The 25,693-nt window shown below is 53.3% G+C and overlaps 1 protein-coding gene across 1 annotated transcript; it reads left to right on the top strand.

The window, feature by feature from the left end:
• LOC137461605 (sucrase-isomaltase, intestinal-like) lies at positions 1 to 25,327 on the top strand (the record flags this gene model as incomplete). Its single annotated transcript, XM_068171290.1, has 14 exons — positions 1 to 97; positions 1,368 to 1,480; positions 3,786 to 3,911; positions 4,146 to 4,277; positions 6,107 to 6,226; positions 7,486 to 7,599; positions 8,685 to 8,769; positions 10,246 to 10,363; positions 11,532 to 11,703; positions 13,367 to 13,483; positions 15,718 to 15,872; positions 20,023 to 20,107; positions 22,074 to 22,130; positions 25,202 to 25,327. Coding segments are annotated over exons 1-14 (1,617 nt in total), but the record flags the coding sequence as incomplete, so codon positions are not given.
• Between the last annotated feature and the right edge of the window lie 366 nt (positions 25,328 to 25,693).

Raw genomic sequence — 25,693 nt, 5'->3', positions numbered from 1 at the left:
ATGGAAAATTTATATGGTGCTCAGACCTTCTTCTTGTGCTTAGAAGATGAAAGTGGAGCCTCTCTTGGGGTCTTCTTGATGAACAGCAATCCCATGGGTAAGGAAAACCAAAGGGGTTTCTTTCATCTTTTAAATCCTGGGGGGAAAAGAGATGTTTTAAGGAGAAATTTGGCTTTCTTTAGGTAAAGGAACTGGCTGAAGGGCAGAGCCCAGAGGGTGGTGGTGAATGGTGCCACAGCCAGCTGGAGGCCAGGCACCAGTGGCGTCCCCCAGGGATGAATGCTGGGCCCCATCCTCTTTAACATCTTCACTGATGATCTGGAGGAGGGGATGGAGTCAGTCAGCAGCAAATGTGCAGATGACACCAAGCTGGGAGCAGAGGTTGGTTAGTTAGAGGGCAGAAGGGCTCTGCAGAGGGACCTTACCAGGCTGCACAGATGGGCAGAGGCCAACAGGATGGCATTCAACAAGTCCCAGTGCCAGGGGCTGCACTTTGGCCACAGCAACCCCAGGCAGAGCTCCAGGCTGGGGGCAGAGTGGCTGAGAGCTGCCAAACAGAGAAGGACCTGGAGGTGCTGATTGATAGCCGCCTGAACATGAGCCAGCAGTGTGCCCAGGTGGCCAAGAAGGCCAATGGCATCCTGGTCCTGCATTAGGAATAGTGTGGCCAGCAGGAGCAGGGAAGTCATTGTGCCCCTGGACTCTGCATTGGTTAGGCCACCCCTTGAGTCCTGTGTCCAGTTCTGGGCCCCTCAGTTTAAGAAGGACATTGAGAGACTTGAAGGTGTCCAGAGAAGGGCAACAAGGCTGGGGAGGGGTCTGGGGCATAGCCCTGTGAGGAGAGGCTGAGGGAGCTGGGGTTGCTTAGCCTGGAGAAGAGGAGGCTCAGGGGAGACCTCATTGCCTTCTACAGCTCCCTGAAGGGAGGTTGTAGCCAGGTGGGGCTTGGTCTCTTCTCCCAGGCAACCAGCACCAGAACAAGAGGACACAGCCTCAAGCTGTGCCAGGGGAGGTTTAGGCTTGAGGTGAGGAGAAAGTTCTTCACTGAGAGAGTTGTTGGCCATGGGAATGTGCAGCCTGGGGAGGTGGTGGAGTCCCCATCCCTGGAGGTGTTCAGGAGGGGATTGGATGTGGCACTTGGAGCCATGGTCTGGCCATGAGGTCTGTGGTGCCAGCTTGGACTCGATGATCCTCGAGGTCCCTTCCAACCTTAGTGAGACTGTGAAGAAATGCTGAAAACCACTGCTGCAAGCTCCAGAAAGAGCTTTGGGCTTTCCTTGCATGTTTTTGTTTGTGTTTTATTCTCTCTGGGGTTGCCCTCAGAGGCCTCTGAGGCTGTCCCCAGCTGATGTTGTTTCCCCTCCCAGAGGTCGCCCTGCAGCCAGCGCCGGCTGTCACCTACAGAACCATCGGGGGAGTGCTGGACTTCTATGTCTTCCTTGGGGACACCCCTGAGCAGGTGGTGCAGGAGTATGTGAAGGTAGGGTGCTGAACACCAGCCCAAGGCATCCTCCAGCCTTGGAGACACTGAAGGGCAGTGCTGGGATGGTAGAGCACTCAAACAGGCTGCCCAGAGAGGTTGTGGGGTCTTCTCCTCTGGATGAGCAGAGGGCTGGAGCTGCTCTGCTGTGAGGACAGACTGAAGGAGCTGGGGCTGTTCAGTCTGGAGAAGAGAAGGCTCCCAGGTGACCTCATTGTGGCCTTCCAGGATCTGAAGGGGGCTACAAGAGGGCTGGGGAGGGACTGCTCAGGATCTCAGGTAGTGAGATTCCAGCCAGTCCCTGGCCCAGCCTGGATTTGTGCCTGGGGTTACCTCCACCCAGCTGCAGGACCCTGCCCTTGGTCTTGTTGAACCTCTTGAGGTTGGCTTGTGCCCAGCTCTGCAGCCTGCCCAGCTCCCTCTGGCTGGATCCCTTCCCTCCAGCCTGCCCAGCTCCCTCTGGCTGGATCCCTTCCCTCCAGCCTACCCAGCTCCCTCTGGCTGGATCCCTTCCCTCCAGCCTGCCCAGCTCCCTCTGGCTGGATCCCTTCCCTCCAGCCTGCCCAGCTCCCTCTGGCTGGATCCCTTCCCTCCAGCCTGCCCAGCTCCCTCTGGCTGGATCCCTTCCCTCCAGCCTGCCCAGCTCCCTCTGGCTGGATCCCTTCCCTCCAGCCTGCCCAGCTCCCTCTGGCTGGATCCCTTCCCTCCAGCCTGCCCAGCTCCCTCTGGCTGGATCCCTTCCCTCCAGCCTGTCCAGCTCCCTCTGGCTGGATCCCTTCCCTCCAGCCTCTCCAGCTCCCTCTGGCTGGATCCCTTCCCTCCAGCCTGCCCAGCTCCCTCTGGCTGGATCCCTTCCCTCCAGCCTGCCCAGCTCCCTCTGGCTGGATCCCTTCCCTCCAGCCTGCCCAGCTCCCTCTGGCTGGATCCCTTCCCTCCAGCCTGCCCAGCTCCCTCTGGATGGATCCCTTCCCTCCAGCCTGTCTGCTGCACCACACAGCTTGGTGCCATCAGCAAACCTGCTGAGGCTGCACTCAGTGCCACTGTCCATGGCACCCACAGAGATGCTGAACAAGCCTGGTCCCAGGACTGATCCCTGAGGGACTCTGCTTGTCACAAAGGCATGCAGCAATAGGATGAGAGACAATGATTTTAAGCTAGGGAAGGGTAGATTTGGGTTGGACACCTTAGGAAGAGCTTCTTTCCCATGAGGGTGGTAGAGCATGGGGGTAGGTTGCCCAGGGAGGTGGTGGGGGCCTGGTATTGGGAGACATTCAAGGTCAGGTTTGATGGAGCTCTGAGCAACTGATCCAGCTGGGGATGTTCCTGCTTACTTCAGGGGAGCTGGGCTGGATGACTCTAAAGTTCTCTCTTCCAACTCAGTGCATCCTGTGGTTCACGTTTGGGCTTTAGGGAGCAGGGAGCAGGGAGCAGGGAGGTCATTGTGCCCCTGGACTCTGCATTGGTTAGGCCACACCTTGAGTCCTGTGTCCAGTTCTGGGCTCCTCAGTTTAGGAAGGACATTGAGAGACTTGAAGGTGTCCAGAGAAGGGCAACAAGGCTGGGGAGAGGCCTTGAGCACAGCCCTGGGAGGAGAGGCTGAGGGAGCTGGGGTTGCTTAGCCTGGAGAAGAGGAGGCTCAGGGGAGACCTCATTGCCCTCTACACCTAGGGGAGGTTGTAGCCAGGTGGGGGTTGGGTTGGTCTGCCAGGCAAGCAGCACCAGAACAAGAGGAGACAGTCTCCAGCTGTGCCAGGAGAGGTTTAGGCTGGGGGTGAGGAGAAAGTTCTTGACTGAGAGAGTTGTTGGCCATTGGGATGTGCTGCCCAGGGAGGTGGTGGAGTCCCCATCCCTGGAGGTGTTCAGGAGGGGCTTGGATGTGGCACTTGGTGCCATGGTTTAGCCACGAGGTCTGTGGTGCCAGGTTGGACTCGATCCTCGAGGTCTCTTCCAACCTTAGTGATACTGTGAGACTGTGACTGAGAGAGTTGTTGGCCATTGGGATGTGCTGCCCAGGGAGGTGGTGGAGTCCCCATCATTGGAGGTGTTCAGGAGGGGATTGGATGTGGCACTTGGTGCCATGGTTTAGCCATCAGGTCTGTGGTGCCAGCTTGGACTGGATGATCCTCGAGGTCTCTTCCAACCTTGGTGATGCTGTGAGAGAGGATAGAGCAACACCTCCCCAAGGGTTACCTGCACAGCTTGGCTCTCAGGTGGAGCCTCTGGATCGAGAGAGAAAAGGGGGAATGGAGGGAATCAGACCCACAGGAGGGTGCTGACACCACTCTCTCTGATCCCCCCTCTCCAGTTCATTGGGCTGCCAGTGTTGCCTTCCTACTGGAGCCTGGGCTTCCAGCTGAGCCGCTACGATTACAAGTCCCTGGACGACGTGAAGGCTGTGGTGGAGCGGAACAGAGCCATCGGCCTCCCTTATGTGAGTAAGGACCACGGGGAGGGGGGTGGGGGTGGGTAAGATGCCATTCGTGGGCCAGCAGCGTCCTCTTCTGGCCACAAGAAGGACCCATCTAGAAAGGTCTACAACCAGCTTCGGGTGCCCCACATCCAGCTAAGGCCAGGGGGGATGGTGGCAGCTGCCCTTCCTGGGCGGCGTGTTGAGAGGAGCTGATGTGGCTGGACCCCCATCTGAAGTCCTGCCTGCATGTCCCAGGATGTGCAGTACACAGACATTGACTACATGGAGGCAAGGAAAGATTTCACCTACGACAAAGAGAAGTTCCAAGACCTGCCCAGCTTCCAAGCCTACCTGCACGACCAGGGGCAGAAGTACGTCATCATCCTGGTGAGCACTCCCTGATGCTCCTCCTTCTCCCTTCCTCCTCCTCCCTTTCTCATCCTTATTCTGCCTTTCCTCCTCTTTCTCCCTCTCCTCCTCCTCCTTCTCCCTCTCTCTTCCTCCTTCTCCCTCTCTCTTCCTCCTTCTCCCTCTCTCCTCCTCTTTCTCCCTCTCTCCTCCTCTTTCTCCCTCTCTCCTCCTCTTTCTCCCTCTCCTCCTCTTCTCCCTCTCCTCCTCCTCCTCCTCCCCCCTCTCTCCTCCTCCTCCCCCCTCTCTCCTCCTCCTCCCCCCTCTCTCCTCCTCCTCCCCCCTCTCTCCTCCTCCTCCTCCCTCTCTCCTCCTCCTCCTCCCTCTCTCCCCCTCCTCCTTCTCCCTCTCTCCCCCTCCTCCTCCTCCCTCTCTCCCCCTCCTCCTCCTCCCTCTCTCCCCCCTCCTCCTCCTCCCTCTCTCCCCCTCCTCCTTCTCCCTCTCTCCCCCTCCTCCTTCTCCCTCTCTCCCCCTCCTCCTTCTCCCTCTCTCCCCCCTCCTCCTTCTCCCTCTCTCCCCCTCCTCCTTCTCCCTCTCTCCCCCTCCTCCTTCTCCCTCTCTCCCCCTCCTCCTTCTCCCTCTCTCCCCCTCCTCCTCCTCCCTCTCTCCCCCTCCTCCTCCTCCCTCTCTCCCCCTCCTCCTCCTCCCTCTCTCCCCCTCCTCCTCCTCCCCTCTCTCCCCCTCCTCCTCCTCCCTCTCTCCCCCTCCTCCTCCTCCCTCTCTCCCCCTCCTCCTCCTCCCTCTCTCCCCCTCCTCCTCCTCCCTCTCTCCCCCTCCTCCTCCTCCCTCTCTCCCCCTCCTCCTCCTCCCTCTCCCCTCCTCCTCCTCCCTCTCCCCTCCTCCTCCTTCTGTTTCTCCTTATTCTGTTTCTCCTTCTCATTTTCCTCCTCCCTTTCTCCTCCTTCTGTCTCCTTCTCCTTCTCCCCTTCTTCTGTTTCTCCTTCTCCTTTTTGCCTCCTCTCTATCTCCTCCTCCTTTTTCCTGTCTCCCCCTTTTTCCTGTCTCCCCCTTTTTCCTGTCTCCCCCCTTTTTCCTGTCTCCCCCTTTTTCCTGTCTCCCCCTTTTTCCTGTCTCCCCCTTTTTCCTGTCTCCCCCTCCCTTTCTCCCCCTCCCTTTCTCCCCCTCCCTTTCTCCCCCTCCCTTTCTCCCCCTCCCTTTCTCCCCCTCCCTTTCTCCCCCTCCCTTTCTCCCCCTCCCTTTCTCCCCCTCCCTTTCTCCCCCTCCCTTTCTCCCCCTCCCCTTCTCCCCCTCCCCTTCTCCCCCTCCCCTTCTCCCCCTCCCCTTCTCCCCCTCCCCTTCTCCCCCTCCCCTTCTCCCCCTCCCCTTCTCCCCCTCCCCTTCTCCCCCTCCCCTTCTCCCCCTCCCCTTCTCCCCCCTCCCCTTCTCCCCCTCCCCTTCTCCCCCTCCCCTTCTCCCCCTCCCCTTCTCCCCCTCCCCTTCTCCCCCTCCCCTTCTCCCCCTCCCCTTCTCCCCCTCCCCTTCTCCCCCTCCCCTTCTCCCCCTCCCCTTCTCCCCCTCCCCTTCTCCCCCTCCCCTTCTCCCCCTCCCCTTCTCCCCCTCCCCTTCTCCCCCTCCCCTTCTCCCCCTCCCCTTCTCCCCCTCCCCTTCTCCCCCTCCCCTTCTCCCCCTCCCCTTCTCCCCCTCCCCTTCTCCCCCTCCCCTTCTCCCCTTCCCCTTCTCCCCCTCCCCTTCTCCTTCTTTTCTCCTCTTTCTCCCTTTCTCCTCCTGCTTCTCCCTTTCTCCTGCTCCCCTTCACACAGCCGTGGTGCCCCAGTTAACCTTTTCCTGCCCTGATCTCTCCACATCAGGACCCAGCCATCTCCATAGAGCCCCTGTCCGACGGCTCCCCATACCTGACCTACGAGAGGGGGCAGAGCAGGGGCACCTGGGTGAACGAGTCCGACGGTGACACACCATTGATAGGCCAGGTAACGACCCCAGGGCAGAGACCCCAGACCCCCTTTGCTTGGTGCTGGAACAATTCCCAGGGCCATATCCTGGTGGTTTTGTTAAACTTCCCTCTTTTCAGGCTATTTCCTGGTGAGGGGTGGGGGTGGGGAGTGTGTTTATAATTTGGGGGGGGGTTATATGTTGGCTATTCCAAAGGTAATGGAGCAGTTCTGAAGGGCTGGGGGCGAGGGTGGCCATGTCTATTTGTTGGCACCAGTTCTCAGGGAGGGATCCCCCCCAGCTCCCAGCATGGTTTTGTAAGAGAATAAACCAAACCAGGTTGGAAGAGACCTTCAAGATCATCCTGTCCAACCCATCAACCAATCCAACCCACCCAAACAGCTAACCCATGGCACCAAGCACCCCAGCAAGTCTCCTCCTGAACACCTCCAGGGATGGGGACTCCACCACCTCCCCAGGCAGCCCATTCCAATGGCCAATCACTCTTTCTGTATAGAACTTCTTCCTAACATCCAACCTGAACCTCCCCTGGCACAGCCTGAGACTGTGTCCTCTTGTTCTGGTGCTGGCTGCCTGGGAGAAGAGACCAACCTCTGCCTGCCTACAACCTCCCTTCAGGGAGTTGTAGAGAGTGATAAGGTCACCCCTGAGTCTCCTCTTCTCCAGGCTGAGCAGCCCCAGCTCCCTCAGTCTCTCCTCACAGGGCTGTGTTCCAAACCCCTCACCAACTTAAACTTAAACTTAAACCCCTCCTTAAACTTAACTTAACTTAACCTAACTTAACTTTAATTTAGCTTAGCTTAACTTAACTTAACTTAACTTAACTTAACTTAACTTAACTTAACTTAACTTAACTTAACTTTAACTTAACTTAACCTAACTTAACTTTAATTTAGCTTAACTTTAACTTAACTTAACTTAACTTAACTTAACTTAACTTAACTTTAACTTAACTTAACCTAACTAACTTTAACTTTAACTTAACTTTACGTTAACTTAACTTAACTTAAACTTAACTTAACCTAACTAACTTTAACTTAACTTTACGTTAACTTAACTTAACCTTAACTTAACCTTACCTTAACTTAACCTTAACTTAAACTTTACAAAACTTAATTTAACTAACTTTAACTTTAACTTAACATCATTTGATTTAACTTAATTCAGTCTTATTTAGTAAGTTTCATTTTAATGTAACAGAATTTACTTTAGCTTAATTAACTTACCAAACAATTTCTTCTGATTTAACTTAACCACTCCCCCTCTTGGGTGGCAGGTGTGGCCAGGACAATCAGTCTTCCCAGACTTCACCAACCCTGAGTGCACCAGCTGGTGGGCAGAGGAATGCAAAACCTTCTACGACGAAGTGCCTTATGATGGGCTGTGGATTGTGAGTAAATCCTGGCTTGGGGCTTGCTTAGCAGAGTTTGCTGCCCCTGGGTGAAATTTGTGTTGTACTTTTGCCCGTGTCAGAGGAACTGTGATAGAAGCTGCCTTGAGGCCCCACGTTGGATGCCTGTTTCTGTCCATAAAAAGGTTATTTAATGAATGATCCAATGTAGGGGTTGTTTTTTTCATCTGTGAACTCTCCAGATTACATAGAATGTATAGAATACATAGAATAAACCAGGTTGGAAGAGACCTTGAAAATCATCCTGTCCAACCCATCAACCAATCCAACCAACCTGCTCAACTAACCCATGGCACCAAGCACCCCATCAAGTCTCCTCCTGAACACCTCCAGGGATGGGGACTCCACCACCTCCCCAGGCAGCCCATTCCAATGGGCAATCACTCTCTCTGTCTAGAACTTCCTCCTAACATCCAACCTAAACCTCCCCTGGCGCAGCCTGAGACTGTGTCCTCTTGTTCTGGTGCTGGCTGCCTGGGAGAAGAGACCAAACTCTGCCTGGCTACAACCTCCCTTCAGGGAGTTGTAAAGAGCAATGAGGTCTCCCCTGAGCCTCCTCTTCTCCAGGCTAAGCAACCCCAGCTCCCTCAGCCTCTCCTCACAGGGCTGTGTTCCAAACCCCTCACCAACTATGTTGCTCTTCTCTGGACACCTTCCAGCAGCTCAACCTCCTTCCTAAACCGAGGGGCCCAGAACTGGACACAGGACTCAAGGTGTGGCCTAACCAGTGCAGTGTACAGGGGCAGAATGACCTCCCTGCTCCTGCTGGCCACACTGTTCCTGATGCAGGCCAGGATGCCCTTGGCCCTCCTGGCCGCCTGGGCACACTGCAGGCTCATGTTCATCCTACCATCCACCAGCACCCCCAGGTCCCTCTCTGCCTGGCTGCATTTTGGTTCAGTTGCTGCATTGGCTTTGATTTCATTTAGCTTCATCTCATTTTGGCTGCTGTTTGGCTGCAAGCCCAGGAAATGTTGCTGGCATGAAGAAAGGGAGGAAAAAACCCAACCAAACCCAATTTGTGAAATTGGAATTTGTGATTTTCATCTTTTTTTTTTTGCCAGGATATGAATGAAGTCTCCAACTTCGTCCAAGGCTCAACCAAAGGCTGCGAGGACAACGAGTTCAACTATCCACCCTTCACACCATGTAAGGCTTTTTGGTTTTGAGGTGTGGGGCAAAAGCGAAATGAAACATGAACCAAAAAAAAAGTGAATTAAAAAGAAAAGGAAAATAAACTAAAAAATTAGGACAATTAGTTAAAAAAAAAAGAGCAGAAATAAAATGATGAAATCTAAATAAAAATTAGCTCCAAAATCTAATAACGAATTCAAACATTAAATAGCTTGAAAAAAAGAGATTAAAAAGTTGGAGGCGTTAGTGGAAATTTAGTAAAGGTTTAAATAAAGCAAAAGGGAGTGAAAATAAAGGAAATGTAAATGGAAAAAAGTCAACCAAAAAATGGAGTTAAAAATTGGAATAAAATTGGAATAATAATTGGAATAATAATTGGAATAAAAATGGGAATAAAATTGGAATAAAAAATTGGAATAAAATTGGAATAAAAAATTGGAGTAAAATGGGAATAAAAAATTGGAATAAAATTGGAATAAAAATTGGAATAAAATTGGAATAAAAAATTGGAATAAAATTGGAATAAAAAATTGGAGTAAAATTGGAGTAAAATTGGACTAAAAACGGAATAAAATAGGAATAAAAATGGAATAAAAATGGAATAAAAATTGGAATAAAATGGGAGTAAAATTGGAATAAAATTGCAATAAAATAGGAATAAAAATAGGAATAAAAATTGGAGTAAAATTGGAATAAAAATTGGAGTAAAATTGGAATAAAAATTGGAGTAAAATTGGAATAAAATTGGGATAAAAATTGGAATAAAATTGGAATAGAATTGGAATAGAAAGATCAATAAAAATTGGAATAAAATTGGAATAAAAAATTGGATAAAAATTGGAATAAAATTGAAATAAAAAAGCAATAAAAATGGAATAAAAATTAGAATAAAATTAGAATAAAATTGGAGTAAAAAAGGAATAAAAATTTCAATAAAAATGGAAATAAAATTGGAATAAAAATTGGAGTAAAATTGGAATAAAATTGGAATAAAAATTGGAATAAAAAATTGGAATAAAAATTGGAGGAAAATTGGAGTAAAAATTAGAATAAAATTGGAATAAAAAATTGGAATAAAAATTGGAGGAAAATTGGAATAAAAATTAGAATAAAATTGGAATAAAAAATTGGTATAAAAATGGGAATAAGAAAGGGAATAAAAAATTGGAATAAAAAGTAGAATAAAATTGGGGAAAAAATGGAATAAAATTTGGGGGGGAAATGGAATAAAATTGGAATAAAAAAGGAATAAAAATGGGAATAAAATTGGAATAAAAAATTGGAGTAAAATTGGAATAAAAATTGGAGTAAAGTGGGAATAAAAATTGGAATAAAAATTGGAATAAAAATTGGAATAAAATGGGAATAAAAAATTGGAGTAAAATTGGAATAAAAATTTGAATAAAATTGGAGTAAAAATGGGAATAAAAATTGGAATAAAATTGGAATAAAAATGGTTTTCAGTGTTCTCCTCAACCTTCTTCCTTCCAGCTATTGTGGACAGGCTCTTGTACTCAATGACCATGTGCATGGATGCCAGGCAAAAGTGGGGACGTCAGTATGATGTCCACAACCTCTATGGATACTCCATGGCCATCTCCACACGTCGGTGAGAATCGGGACTGGGGCCAGGTTTGGGTCAGTGCAGTGACCTGGATGTGGGTGGTCAATACAGTGACAGGGTGGAGTGGGACCCTCAGTGGGTTTACTGATGGCACCAAACTGAGGGGGTGGCTGGCACCCCCATGGTTGGAAACCTGGGTGAGGAACCTCATGAGGTTCAGCAAGGACAAGAGCAGAGTCCTGCATCTGGGGAGGAACAACACCAGGGAACGGAGCAGCCTCAGGGCTGTCCTGCTGGAAAGCAGCTCCGTGGAGAAGGACCTTGGAGTCCTAGTGGACAGCAAGTTCTCCTTGTGGCCAAGAGGAAGAGCATCCTGGGGTACATTAAGTCGTCCAGGGAGGTGGTTGGGGCCCTGTCCCTGGAGGTGTTTAAGGCCAGGCTGGAGGAGGCTCTGGCCAGCCTGATCTAGCATGGGGTGTTCCTGCCCGTGGCAGGGGGGGTTGGAACTAGATGATCCTTGTGGTCCCTTCCTTGTGGTCTTGGTTAGGAAGAAGTTCTAGACAGAGAGAGTGATTGCCCCTTGGAATGGGCTGCCTGGGGAGGAGGTGGTGGAGTCCCCATCCCTGGAGGTGTTCAGGAGGAGACTTGATGGGGTGCTTGGTGCCATGGGTTAGTTGTTTAGGTGGTGTTGGATTGGTTGATGGGTTGGACAGGATGATCTTGGAGGTCTCTTCCAACCTGGTTTATTATTATGATCCTGATTCATGGCTGACCCTGATCCATGGCTGACCCTGATCCATGGCTGACCCTGAGTCATGGCTGACCCTGAGTCATGGCTGACCCTGAGTCATGGCTGACCCTGAGTCATGGCTGATCCTGAGCCATGGCTGATCCTGAGTCATGGCTGACCCTGAGTCATGGCTGACCCTGATCCATGGCTGACCCTGAGTCATGGCTGATCCTGATCCATGGCTGATCCTGATCCATAGCTGATCATGATTCATTCATGGTTGATCATCTTCTCATCACAATACTCAAGCTGTTTGCTGGTTGTGATGAGCATCACCAGAACCTTTCCTCCTTGCTTGCTTTCTTACCTTTCATTCCTTCTTCTGCTCACCTCCACAACTGGAGATTTTGATCTTTTTTTCCCTAATTCCAACTTTTTTTCTCCCCTAATTCCACCTTTTTTTTCCCCCCTCCCCACTTTCAGAGCCATTGAAGGTTTGTTCCCTGGAAAGCGCAGCTTCCTCCTTTCGAGGTCCACGTTTGCAGGCTCAGGGAAGTTCACAGGCCATTGGCTGGGGGACAACGCGGCGACGTGGGACGACCTGAAGTGGGCCATAACTGGAATGCTGGAATTTGGCCTCTTTGGAATCCCCTATGTATGAAAACAGCTGGTTTGGTAGCTTCTGAGAACAGCTGGATCCACCATGACAGGAGGGTTTGGAGGCGGGGGAGGCTCTGCAGAGAGATCTGGACAGGTTGAATCCATGGGTTGAGGTCAGGGGGATGAGGTTCGACTGCTGGGTCCTGCAGTTGGGCCACAACATCCCCATGAAGACTCCAGGCTTGGGGCAGAGTGGCTGGAAAGCAGTGTGGTGGGAAGAAAGGATCTGGAGGGTGGTAGTGAGAGGCTCTTTAGAGGGACCTGGCCAGTCTGGATCCATGGGATGAGACCATTGGGATGAGGTTCAACAAGGTCAAGGCTGGTCCTGCACTTGGCTCACAACAATCCCAAGCAACACGCCAGGCTGAGGGCAGAGTGGTTGGAAGCTGCCCAGCAAAGAAAGACCTGGGAGTGTTGGCTGGTAGCAGGCAGAGATGAGCCAGGGTGTGCCCAGGTGGCCAAGAAGGCCATGAGGATGTGGAGGGTGCTAGTGAGAGGCTCTTTAGTGGGACCTGGCCAGTCTGGATCCATGGGCTGAGGCTATTGGGATGAGGTTCAACAAGGCCAAGGCTGGTCCTGCACTTGGCTCACAACAATCCCAAGCAACACTCCAGGCTGAGGGCAGAGTGGTTGGAAGCTGCCCAGCAAAGAAAGACCTGGGAGTGTTGGCTGGTAGCAGGCAGAGATGAGCCAGGGTGTACCCAGGTGGCCAAGAAGGTCATGAGTATCCTGGTCTGGACCAAAAGCAGTCCAGCAGGCACAGGAAAGTGATGGTGCCCCTGGAGAGGGCGTTGGTGAGGCCACAGCATGAGTTGTGGATTCAGGTTTGGGCCATTCATTCCAAGAAGGACATTGAGGGGCTGGAGCAGGTCCAGAGAAGGGCAACAAAGCTGGGACTCAAGGTGCAGCCTAACCAATGCAGAGTCCAGGGGCACAATGACTTCCCTGCTCCTGCTGGCCACACTCTTCCTGATGCAGGCCAGGATGCCCTTGGCCTTCTTGGCCACCTGGGCACACTGCTGGCTCATGTTCAGGCGGCTGTCAATCATCACCCCCAGGTTCCTCTCTGTTTGGCAGCTCTCAGCCACTCTGCCCCCAGCCTGTAGCTCTGCCTGGGGTTGCTGTGGCCAAAGTGCAGCCCCTGGCACTTGGACTTGTTGGATGCCATCCTGTTGGCCTCTGCCCTTCTGCCCAGCCTGGCAAGGTCCCTGTGCAGAGCCCTTCTGCCCTCTAACTGACCAACCTCTGCTCCCAGCTTGGTGTCATCTGCAAGTTTGCTGCTGACTGACTCAATCCCCTCCTGCAGATCATCAATGGAGATGTTAAAGAGGATGGGGCCCAGCACTGCTCTCTAGGGCACACCACTGGTGCCTGGCCTCCAGCTGGCTGTGGCACCATTCACCACCACTCTCTGGGCTCGACCTGGCTTGGTGTGGTCATGGGAGTTGGGTTATGGTTGGAATCGATGATCTTGGAGGTCTTTTCCAGCCTCAGTTTCTATCATGCTCTGTAGGAATGGCCAGCTCTCAGCCCTGGTCAGCAGTGAGGGCTGAGCTGAGAGACACCAATTGCTTCAGTTTCCCTTTTTGGAGGTATTTTTGGTGGAGGGCAGAGGTGCAGCTCTCCACACTAACCTTAGCTCCCAACTTTGCTTGAAGATTGGGGCAGACATCTGTGGCTTCTCTTACAACACCACCGAAGAGCTTTGCCGGCGCTGGATGCAAGTTGGAGCCTTTTACCCCTTCTCCAGGAACCACAACACAGAGGAATGTGCTGTAAGTGGTGGCTCAGGGGTCCACTGACTCACTTCTGAGGAGGAGGGCCACAAGGATGATCCAAGAGCTGGAGCACCTCTGCTGTGGGGGACAGGCTGAGGGAGGTGGAGTTGTTCATCCTGGAGAAGAGAAGAGTCCGGGGGGGGGACCTCAGAGCTGCCTTCCAGTACCTGAAGGGATCCTACAGGAAGGCTGCAGAGGGACTTTCCATGAGGGTGTCTAGAGACAGGACAAGGAGGAATGGTTTGAAGCTGAGGGAGAGCAGGGTTGGACTGGATCTGAGGAAGAAGCTCTTCAAGTATGAAGGTGGTGACACTCTAGGCGGCCCAGGGAGGTTGTGCCTCCTCCTCCCTGGAGGTGTTGAAGGCCAGGTTGGATGAGGTGTTGAGCAGCTGACTCTAGATGAGAGGTGTCCCTGCCCATGGTGGGGAAGATGATCCCTGAGGTCCTTTCCAACCTGAGCTGGAGGTGTTGAAGGCCAGGTTGGATGAGGTGTTGAGCAGCTGAGTCTAGTTGAGAGGTGTCCCTGCCCATGGTGGGGAAGATGATGATCCCTGAGGTCCTTTCCAACCTGAGCTGGAGGTGTTGAAGGGCAGGTTGGATGAGGTGTTGAGCAGCTAGCTGAGTCTAGTTGAGAGCTGTCCCTGCCCATGGTGGGAAAGATGATCCCTGAGGTCCTTTCCAACCTGAGCTGGAGGTGTTGAAGTCCAGGTTGGAAGAGGTGTTGAGCAGCTAGCTGAGTCTAGTTGAGAGGTGTCCCAGCCCATGGTGGGGGAGGTTAGGGGAGATGATCCCTGAGGTCCTTTCCAACCTGAGCTGGAGGTGGTGAAGGCCAGGTTGGACGAGGTGTTGAGCAGCTAGCTGAGTCTAGTTGAGAGGTATCCCTGCCCATGGTGGGGAAGATGATCCCTGAGGTCCTTTCCAACCTGAGCTGGAGGTGTTGAAGGCCAGGTTGGACGAGGTGTTGAGCAGCTAGCTGAGTCTAGTTGAGAGGTGTCCCTGCCCATGGTGGGGAAGATGATGATCCCTGATGTCCTTTCCAACCTGAGCTGGAGGTGTTGAAGGCCAGGTTGGACGAGGTGTTGAGCATCTGACTCTAGTTGAGAGGTGTCCCTGCCCATGGTGGGAAAGATGATCCCTGAGGTCCTTTCCAACCTGAGCTGGAGGTGTTGAAGGCCAGGTTGGATGAGGTGTTGAGCAGCTGTCTGAGTCTAGTTGAGAGGTATCCCTGCCCATGGTGGGGAAGATGATGATCCCTGAGGTCCTTTCCAACCTGAGCTGGAGGTGTTGAAGGCCAGGTTGGATGAGGTGTTGAGCAGCTAGCTGAGTCTAGTTGAGAGGTGTACCTGCCCATGGTGGGGGAGATGATCCCTGAGGTCCTTTCCAGCCTGAGCTGGAGGTGTTGAAGGCCAGGTTGGACGAGATGTTGAGCAGCTGAGTCTAGTTGAGAGGTGTCCCTGCCCATGGTGGGAGAGTTGGTGTAGATGACCCCTGAGGTCCTTTTCAACCTGAGCTGGAGGTGTTGAAGGCCAGGTTGGATGAGGTGTTGAGCAGCTAGCTGAGTCTAGTTGAGAGGTGTCCCTGCCCATGGTGGGGGAGATGATCCCTGATGTCCTTTCCAACCTGAGCTGGAGGTGTTGAAGGCCAGGTTGGACAAGGTGTTGAGCAGCTGACTCTAGTTGAGAGGTGTCCCTGCCTATGGTGGGAGAGTTGGTGTAGATGACCCCTGAGGTCCTTTCCAACCTGAGCTGGAGGTGTTGAAGGCCAGGTTGGATGAGGTGTTGAGCAGCTAGCTGAGTCTAGTTGAGAGGTGTCCCTGCCCATGGTGGGAAAGATGATCCCTGAGGTCCTTTCCAACCTGAGCTGGAGGTGTTGAAGGCCAGGTTGGACGAGGTGCTGAGCAGCTAGCTGACTCTAGTTGAGAGGTGTCCCTGCCCATGGTGGGGGAGGTTGGGGGAGATGCTCTCTGGGGTCCTTTCCAACCTGAGCCATTTGGGGGTTCTACAATTATTTGGCTTCACTTAGTTTAATTTGATTCAATTTAATGAATTGAATTGAATTGAATTGATGTCATTCATTGATCTCTGACCCACCCCCACCCTGAGTTTTGATTGCCCCTCCCAGCCCTATCAGGAATCCTCAGGAGGGGGCAAAAAAAGGAAGTAATTAAAAAATAGTTGGATTAATGATGATGATGATGATGATGAGGATAATAATGGACTATTTCCTTCCAGCCCCAGGACCCAGCCTTCTTTGGAGCTGACTCAGTCTTGGTGAACACCTCAAAGCACTACCTGAACATCCGCTACAGCCTGCTGCCCTACCTCTACACTCTCTTCTACAGAGCTCACACCCAAGGGGACACAGTGCTGAGGCCTCTGCTCCACGAGTGAGTTCTCCTTCAGGAGGGCTTCGTGCCCTGAACACTGCCCCAGAGTGGTTTGCAAGTGAACTTTAGAATAGAATGGGATAGAATGGAGTGGAATGGAATGGAATGGAATGGAATGGAATGGAATGGGATAGAATGGAATGGAATGGGATAGAATGGAATAGAATAGAATGGGATAGGATAGGATAGAATGGAATGGGATAGAATGGAATGGAATGGAATGGAATGGAATAGAATAGAATGGGATAGAATGGAATAGAATAGAATAGAATGGGATAGGATAGGATAGAATAGAATGGGATAGAATGGAATGGAATGGAATAGAATGGGATAGAATGGAATAGAATAGAATGGAATAGAATAGAACGGGATAGGATAGGATAGAATGGGATAGAATAGAATGGGATAGAATAGAATAGGATAGAATAGAATGGAATGGGATAGAATGGAATGGGATAGCATGGAATGGAATAGGATAGAATGGAATGGAATGGAGTAGAATGGAATGGTGTAGAATGGAATGGAGTAGAATAGAATGGGATAGGATAGAATGGGATAGAATGGAATAGAATAGAATGGGATAGGATAGGATAGAATGGGATAGAATAGAATAGAATGGGATAGAATAGAATGGGATAGAATGGAATGGGATAGAATGGAATGGAATGGAATGGAATAGAATGGGATAGGATAGGATAGAATGGGATAGAATAGAATAGGATAGAATAGGATGGAATAGAATAGAATGGAATAGAATGGAATGGAATAGAATGGAATGGGATAGAATGGAATGAAGTAGAATGGAATGGGATAGAATGGAAAGGAATGGGATAGAATAGAATGGAATGGAGTAGAATGGAATGGAGTAGGATAGAATGGGATAGGGTGGAATGGAATGGGATAGAATGGAATGGGATAGAATGGAATGGGATGGAATGGGATGGAATGGAATGGGATAGAATAGAATGGGATAGAATGGAATGGGATGGAATGGGATGGAATGGAATGGGATAGAATAGAATGGGATAGAATAGAATGGGATAGAATGGAATGGGATAGAATGGAATGGGATAGCATAGAATGGGATAGCATGGAATGGGATAGAATGGAATGGAGTGGAATAGATGGAATGGAGTAGAATGGAATGGAGAAGAATGGAATGGAGTAGAATGGAATGGGATAGAATAGAATGGGATAGAGTAGAGTAGACTAGACTAGACTAGACCAGACCAGGTTGGAAGAGACCTTCAAGATCATCCTGTCCAACCCATCAACCAATCCAACACCACCCAACCAACTAACCCATGGCACCAAGCACCCCATCAAGTCTCCTCCTGAACACCTCCAGGGATGGGGACTCCACCACCTCCCCAGGCAGCCCATTCCAATGGCCAATCACTCTCTCTGTCTAGAACTTCTTCCTAACATCCAGCCTAAACCTCCCCTGGCACAGCCTGAGACTGTGTCCTCTTGTTCTGGTGCTGGCTGCCTGGGAGAAGAGACCAACCTCTGCCTGGCTACAACCTCCCTTCAGGGAGCTGTAGAGAGCAATGAGGTCACCCCTGAGCCTCCTCCTCTCCAGGCTAAGCAACCCCAGCTCCCTCAGCCTCCCCTCACAGGGCTGTGTTCCAAGCCCCTCACCAACTTCGTTGCCCTTCTGTGGACACCTTCCAGCAGCTCAACCTCCTTCCTAAACCGAGGAGCCCAGAACTGGACACAGGACTCAAGGTGTGACCTAACCAGTGCTGAGCACAGGGCAGAATGACCTCCCTGCTCCTGCTGGCCACACTCTTCCTGATGCAGGCCAGGATGCCATTGGCCTTCTTGGCTGCCTGGGCACACTGCAGGCTCATGTTCATCCTACCATCGACCTGCACCCCCAGGCCCCTCTCTGCCTGGCTGCATTTTGGTTCAGTTGCTGCATTGGCTTTGATTTCATTTGGCTTCATCTCCTTTTATCCTTTTGTTACTTCATTTATTGTCAGTTGGGGGGTGGGGTGGGGTGGTGTTTATTTCCTTTCCTTTAATTTCATCCTTTCATTTTACTTCATTGCCTTTGGTTTCAAGTCCTCTGACTGTGTTGTTTCAGTTCACTGTGTTTTAATCTCATTCCATAGCATTTTATTTCATTGTATGGTTTAGCTTTATTGCTTTTCATAGACTGAGAATCAGAGACTCAATAAGGTTGGAAAAGACCTCACAAGATCATCAAGCCCAGCCTGCCACCCAAGACCTCATGACTGCTAAGCCAGCACATCCAATCCAGCACACCCAGATGCTTCCTGTAATAGCAGGGCTCCAGAACTGGACTCAATGGCTCCCACTCATATGGGGAGGGGGCTGCCTGAGGGGCATGGACAGCAGCTCTCTGAGCTGGGTGAGGAACTGGCTGGAGGCTGAGCCCAGAGAGTGGTGGTGAATGGTGCCACAGCCAGCTGGCAGCCAGGCACCAGTGGTGTGCCCCAGGGAGCAGTGCTGGGCCCTGTGCTCTTTAACATCTTCAGTGATGATCTGGATGAGGGCATTGAGTCCATCAGCAGTGAATGTGCAGATGATACCAAGCTAGGGGCAGGAGTTGATCTGCTAGAGGGTGGAGAGGCTCTGCAGAGGGACCTGGACAGGCTGGGCAGATGGGCAGAGGCCAAGGGCAGGAGATTGAACACATCCAAGTGCCAGGGGCTGCCCATTGGCCACAACAACCCCATGCAGTGCTACAGGCTGGGGTCAGAGTGGCTGAGAGCAGCCAGGCAGAGAGGGACCTGGGGGTGCTGGTTGATGGTAGGATGAACATGAGCCTGCAGTGTGCCCAGGCAGCCAAGAGGGCCAATGGCATCCTGGCCTGCATCAGGAACAGTGTGGCCAGCAGGAGCAGGGAGGTCATTCTGCCCCTGTACACTGCACTGGTTAGGCCACACCTTGAGTCCTCTGTCCAGTTCTGGGCCCCTTAGTTTAGGAAGGAGGTTGAGCTGCTGGAAGGTGTCCAGAGAAGGGCAACGAAGTTGGTGAGGGGTTTGGAGCACAGCCCTGTGAGGAGGGGCTGAGGGAGCTGGGGTTGCTCAGCCTGGAGAAGAGGAGACTCAGGGGAGACCTTCTTGCTCTCTCCAACTCCCTGAAGGGAGGTTGTAGCCAGGCAGAGGTTGGTCTCTTCTCCTAGGCAGCCAGCACCAGAACAAGAGGCCACAGTCTCAGGCTGCGCCAGGGGAGGTTCAGGTTGGATGTTAGGAAGAAGTTCTAGACAGAGAGAGTGATTGCCCTTTGGAATGTGCTGCCTGGGGAGGTGGTGGAGTCCCCATCCCTGGAGGTGTTCAGGAGGAGACTTGCTGGGGTGCTTGGTGCCATGGGTTAGCTGTTTGGGTGGGTTGGATTGGTTGATGGGTTGGACAGGATGATCTTGGAGGTCTCTTCCAACCTGGTTTGGTTTATTCTAATAAAGGTTTATTCTAATAAAGAAGAGTGTGGCCAGCAGGTCAAAGGAGGTTCTCCTGCCCCTTTCCTCTCTCCCTGTGAGGCCACATCTGGGTCCAGTACTAGGTCCAGGTCAAGAGAGACAGGGAACTGCTGGAGAGAGTCCAGTGGAGGCTGTGAAGGTGTTGAGGGGCCTGGAGCATCTCTCTGAGGAGCCCTGGGGCTGTTGAGTCGTGGGGTCTGTGGTGACAGGTTGGACTTGATGAGCTTTGAGGTCTCTTCCAACCTTGGTGATGACACTGTGAGAAGAGCAGCCCCTGAGCCCCCTTCTTGATGCCCAGCAAGGGCTAAAGGACCTGTAGGGGGCAAGGGGCTTGGGACTAGAATCTTGTCAGTGGGACCAAGTGGGCAAGGGGCACAAACTGGAGCCCAGGAGGTTCCATTCTATGGTGTGATGGTGCTGGAGGCCTGAAGCAGGCTGCCCAGAGAAGCTCTGAAGGGCTTCCAACCCCTCCTGACCACTGGGCAAGCTGCTGTGGTTGTCTTTGCTCGAGCAGGGAGGTTGGACTGGATGACCTCTTCCACTGCCCTCCATGGGGGATCACCATGTGATGCTTTCCAGTGGTGATTCTAGACAGGCAAGCCCTTGGGCCATTAGGATTGGTTCTGATGGCATTAATTAATAGCTTAGTAATTAACCAGTGCAATTAATGACTCTGATTTTCCACCCCCCCTCCTCCTTTAGGTTCTACTCTGAAAGCGCCACCTGGAGCGTGGACAAGCAGTTCCTGTGGGGTCCTGGGCTCCTCATCAGCCCTGTGCTTGATCCAGTAGGTCTCACTTTCTTGATGCCTTCTAATGAGGCCCCCCCCTGGAGACCCCAGCCTCACTTTTCCTGCAGGGAGAAGCCAAAGAAGTTGACTTTTGTGACTCTGAAGCCACCTCCTCCTTTTATTCCCCCGATTTCAAACTGCCTTCTGGTGCCTTCAGCACAAAGGGAGATGTGGACCTGCTGGAGTGCCATCCATTTGTGTGATGAGTGGCGTTCTCTGGCCTCTCTCAGGGGCAGGAGAGGACCTGCCTGGCCTCAGAGCCTCATCCAGCCTGGGCTTAAACACCTCCAGGGATGGAGCCCCAACCACCTCCCTGCACAACCCAGTCCAGGGCTTCACCACTCTCATGGGGAAGAACTTCCTCCTCCCCTCCAGCCTCAATCTCCCCACCTCCAGCTTCATTCCATTCCCCCCAGTCCTATCACTGCCTGAGATCCTCAGCAGTCCCTCCCCAGCCTTCCTGGAGCCTCCTTCAGATCCTGGAAGGCCACAATGAGGTCACCTCAGAGCCTTCTCTTCTCCAGACTGAACAGCCCCAACTCCTTCAGTCTGTCCTCACAGCAGAGCAGCTCCAGCCCTCTGCTCATCCTCCTGGCCCTGCTCTGGACACCTTCCAGCCCCTCCACATCCCTCTTGTCCTAGGGGCTGCAGAGCTGGAGGCAGGACTCCAGGTGGGGTCTGCCCAGAGCTGAGCAGAGGGGGAGAATCACCTCCCTTGCCCTGCTGGCCACACTTCTGCTGCTGCAGCCCAGGATCTGATTGGCTTTGTGGGCTGCAAGTGCAGACTGAGAGCTCCTGGTGAGCTTCTCCTCCCCCAGCACCCCCAAGGCTCTCTCCTCAGGGCTGCTTTCCAGCCTGGATTTGTGTCTGGGGTTGCCTCCCCCCAGCTGCAGAACCCTGCACTTGCTCTTATTGAACTTCATGAGGTTGGCTTGTGCCCAGCTCTGCAGCCTGTCCAGCTCCCTCTGGCTGGATCCCTTCCCTCCAGCCTGCCCAGCTCCCTCTGGCTGGGTCCCTTCCCTCCAGCCTGCCCAGCTCCCTCTGGCTGGATCCCTTCCCTCCAGCCTGCCCAGCTCCCTCTGGCTGGGTCCCTTCCCTCCAGCCTGCCCAGCTCCCTCTGGCTGGATCCCTTCCCTCCAGCCTGCCCAGCTCCCTCTGGCTGGATCCCTTCCCTCCAGCCTGCCCAGCTCCCTCTGGCTGGATCCCTTCCCTCCAGCCTGCCCAGCTCCCTCTGGCTGGGTCCCTTCCCTCCAGCCTGCCCAGCTCCCTCTGGCTGGATCCCTTCCCTCCAGCCTGTCCAGGTCCCTCTGGCTGGATCCCTTCCCTCCAGCCTGCCCAGCTCCCTCTGGCTGGATCCCTTCCCTCCAGCCTGCCCAGCTCCCTCTGGATGGATCCCTTCCCTCCAGCCTGCCCAGCTCCCTCTGGATGGATCCCTTCCCTCCAGCCTGCCCAGCTCCCTCTGGATGGATCCCTTCCCTCCAGCCTGCCCAGCTCCCTCTGGAGGGATCCCTTCCCTCCAGCCTGTCCAGGTCCCTCTGGATGGATCCCTTCCCTCCAGCCTGCCCAGCTCCCTCTGGCTGGATCCCTTCCCTCCAGCCTGCCCAGCTCCCTCTGGATGGATCACTTCCCTCCAGCCTCTCCAGGTCCCTCTGGCTGGATCCCTTCCCTCCAGCCTGCCCAGCTCCCCCTGGCTGGATCCCTTCCCTCCAGCTCTCTGCTGCACCACACAGCTTGGTGCCCTCAGCAAACCTGCTGAGGCTGCACTCAGTGCCACTGTCCCTGGCACCCACAGAGATGTTGACCAAGCCTGGTCCCAGGGCTGATCCCTGAGGGGACTCTGCTTGTCCCTGGCCTCCCCTGGGACACGGCCCCATGGACAGCCACCCTTTGGGTGCAGCTGTCAGCCTTGTTGGCTCGATGGAGACTTGAGTATGAAAGGGCAATGTCTGTGTTTGACTTGCAGGGGGTGGAGGTCATCCAGGCCTATATCCCTGATGCTGTCTGGTACGACTATGACTCGGTGAGTAAGAGAATCAGAGGGGGGAGGGGAGGGGAGGGAATCTTCTTGATTGAGAGAGCAGCAGAGGCAGTGAGGTGACTCTGCCACTTTGCTCTGCTGAGACCTCACTTGGAGTGCTGTGTGCAGCTCTGGAGCCCTCAACACAGGAAGGACAGCCCCAGCAACATGGGGAATCACAGAGCTGAGGTGGAAGGGGTGGTTGTCCTGCCTCTGTGCTCTCCCCAGTGAGAGAGCCACATCTGGAGCGCTGGGTCCAGTTCAAGAGAGACAAGGGAGCTGATGGAGAGTCCAGGGAAAGATAGAATAGGATAGGATAGGATAGAATGGAATGGAATGGAATGGAATGGAATGGAATGGAATGGAATAGAATAGAATAGAATAGAATGGAATGGAATGGAATGGAATGGAATGGAATGGAATGGAATGGAATGGAATGGAATGGAATAGAATAGAATAGAATAGAATAGAATAGAATAGACCAGGTTGGAAGAGACCTCCAAGATCATCCTGTCCAACCCATCAACCAATCCAACCCCACCTAAACAACTAACCCATGGCACCAAGCACCCATCAAGTCTCCCCCTGAACACCTCCAATGATGGCAACTCCACCACCTCCCCAGGCAGCCCATTCCAATGGGCAATCACTCTCTCCGTGTAAAACTTCCTCCTGACCTCCAGCCTGAACCTCCCCTGGCACAGCCTGAGACTGTGTCCTCTTGTTCTGGTGCTGCTTGCCTGGGAGAAGAGACCAACCCCCACCTGGCTACAACCTCCCTTCAGGTAGTTGTAGAGAGCAATGAGGTCACCCCTGAGCCTCCTCCTCTCCAGGCTAAGCAGCCCCAGCTCCCTCAGCCTCTCCTCACAGGGCTGTGCTCCAAGCCCCTCACCAACTTTGTTGCCCTTCTCTGGACACCTTCCAGCAGCTCAACCTCCTTCCTAAACTGAGGGGCCCGGAACTGGACACAGGACTCAAGGTGTGGCCTAACCAGTGCTGAGCACAGGGCAGAATGACCTCCCTGCTCCTGCTGGCCACACTGTTCCTGATGCAGGCCAGGATGCCATTGGCCCTCTTGGCTGCCTGGGCACACTGCAGGCTCATGTTCATCCTACCATCGACCAGCACCCCCAGGTCCCTCTCTGCCCTGGCTGCTCTCCAGCCACTCTGCCCCCAGCCTGTAGCACTGCCTGGGGTTGTTGTGGCCAATGTGCAGCCCCTGGCACTTGGATGTGTTCAATCTCATGCCCTTGGACTCTGCCCATCTGCCCAGCCTGTCCAGGTCCCTCTGCAGAGCCTCTCCACCCTCCAGCAGATCAACTCCTGCCCCCAGCTTGGTGTCATCAGCAAATTTACTGCTGATAGACTCAATGCCCTCATCCAGATCATCAATAAAGATGTTAAAGAGGATGGGGCCCAGCACTGCTCCCTGGGGGACTCCACTACTGCCTGGCTGCCAGCTGGCTGTGGCACCAGATGGGAAGGTGCTGAGGGGGCCTGGAGCATCTCTGTGAGGAGCCCTGGGGCTGTTGAGCCTGGAGAAGAGCAGCTCCAGAAGGGATCTTCTCAATGCTCAGCAAGAGCTAAAGGACCTGTGGAGGGCAAGAGGATTGGGGCCAGGCTCTTGCCAGTGGTGTCCAGTGAGAGGACAGGGGGGAAAGGGCACAAACTGAAATCCAGGAGGCTCCATCTGAAGATCAGGAGAAACTTCTTGGGTGTGAAGGTGCTGGAGGCCTGGAGCAGGCTGCCCACAGAGCCCGTGGATTGGACCATTACACTCTGTGCTGGGTTAGAAACCGGCTGGAGGGCCGGGCCCAGAGAGTGGTGGTGAATGGTGCCACAGCCAGCTGGCAGCCAGGCACCAGTGGTGTGCCCCAGGGATCAGTGCTGGGCCCTGTGCTCTTTAACATCTTCATTGATGATCTGGATGAGGGCATTGAGTCCATCAGCAGTAAATTTGCTGATGACACCAAGCTGGGGGCAGATGTTAGTCAGTCAGAGGGCAGAAGGGCTCTGCAGAGGGACCTCGACCGACTGGACAGTTGAGCAGAGGCCAACAGGATGGCATCCAACAAGTCCAAGTGCCAGGGGCTGCACTTTGGCCACAGCAACCCCAGGCAGAGCTACAGGCTGAGGGCAGAGTGGCTGAGAGCTGCCAAACAGAGAGGGACCTGGGGGTGCTGATTGACAGCCACCTGAACATGAGCCAGCAGTGTGCCCAGGTGGCCAGGAGGGCCAATGGCATCCTGGCCTGCATTAGGAATAGTGTGGCCAGCAGGAGCAGGGAGGTCATTGTACCCCTGGACTCTGCTTTGGTTAGGCTGCACCTTGAGTCCTGTGTCCAGTTCTGGGCCCCTCAGGTTAGGAAGGACATTGAGAGACTTGAAGGTGCCCAGAGAAGGGCAACAAGGCTGGGGAGGGGTCTGGGGCACAGCCCTGTGAGGAGAGGCTGAGGGAGCTGGGGTTGCTTAGCCTGGAGAAGAGGAGGCTCAGGGGTGACCTCATTGCTCTCTACAACTCCCTGAAGGGAGGTTGCAGCCAGGAAGGGGTTGGCCTCTTCTCCCAGGCAACCAGCAGCAGAACAAGAGGACACAGTCTCAGGCTGCGCCAGGGGAGGTTTAGACTCGAGGTGAGGAGGAAGTTCTTCACCGAGCGAGTCGTTCGTCAGGGCTGCCCAGGGAGGTGGTTGAGTCATCGACCCTGGAGGTGTTCAAGGGGAGATTGGACGTGGCCCTTGGTGCCATGGTCTAGGCATGGGGGTCTGTGTTGATAGGTTGGACTGGATGATCCTTGAGGCCCTTTCCAACCTAAGTGATACTGTGAGACTGTTTTAGAGTCTCCTCTGGAGAGCTTCTAACCCCACCTGCCCCTTGTGATCCTGGGCAAGCTCCTGTGGGTGCCTCTGTCTGAGCAAGGAGGTTGGCCTGGATAGCCTCCCAGAGGTTCCTTCCCAACCCCACCATGCTGGGAGCCTGGGGGGATCTGTGAAACAAAGGGAAAAGGAAGGATGAAGGCAGGAACCAGCAATGCAACCTCCTCTTCCTCCTTTCTCCTTTCTCACACCTCTGAACTAGGGGGCAAACATCTGGTGGAGGAAGCAGTGGGGTGGACCTGCACCTTCCTGCAGACAAGATGGGACTGCACCTGAGGGGTGGCCACATCTTCCCTGTCCAGCAGCCAGCCACCACAACTGTGGCAAGGTAAAGCCTGCAGGCTCAGCCTGTCCTGCAGCAGCAGACTGGGGTGAAGGTAAGGGGGGAGTGGGGGGTGTCAGGGATGGATTTGAGGCCACCTGGCTGGAGGGATAAAAATCCACACAATAAAACTATCATGATGATGATGATGATGATGAGAGTAACAAGAACAACTACAACAACATTAATCAGCACAGAAACCCTTGGGACCACCAAGCCCAACCAAGAAACCCTGCAAGGTCCACCCCTAAACCCCGAGCATCACATCCAAACACCTCTAAACACCCCCCAGGGCTGGTGGCTCCAACCACCTCCCTGGGCAGCACCTTCCAATGCCTGACCACTAATGTCCAGCCTAAGCCTAGCTAGTTG

Source organism: Melanerpes formicivorus, unplaced genomic scaffold (genome assembly GCF_026170545.1).
Source record: "Melanerpes formicivorus ecotype bairdi unplaced genomic scaffold, bMelFor1.0.p_v2 SCAF_2674, whole genome shotgun sequence".
Lineage (NCBI taxonomy): Eukaryota > Metazoa > Chordata > Aves > Piciformes > Picidae > Melanerpes > Melanerpes formicivorus.
The sequence above is the reverse complement of the archived record's forward strand: the minus strand, read 5'-3'. Positions and strand labels throughout refer to the sequence as shown.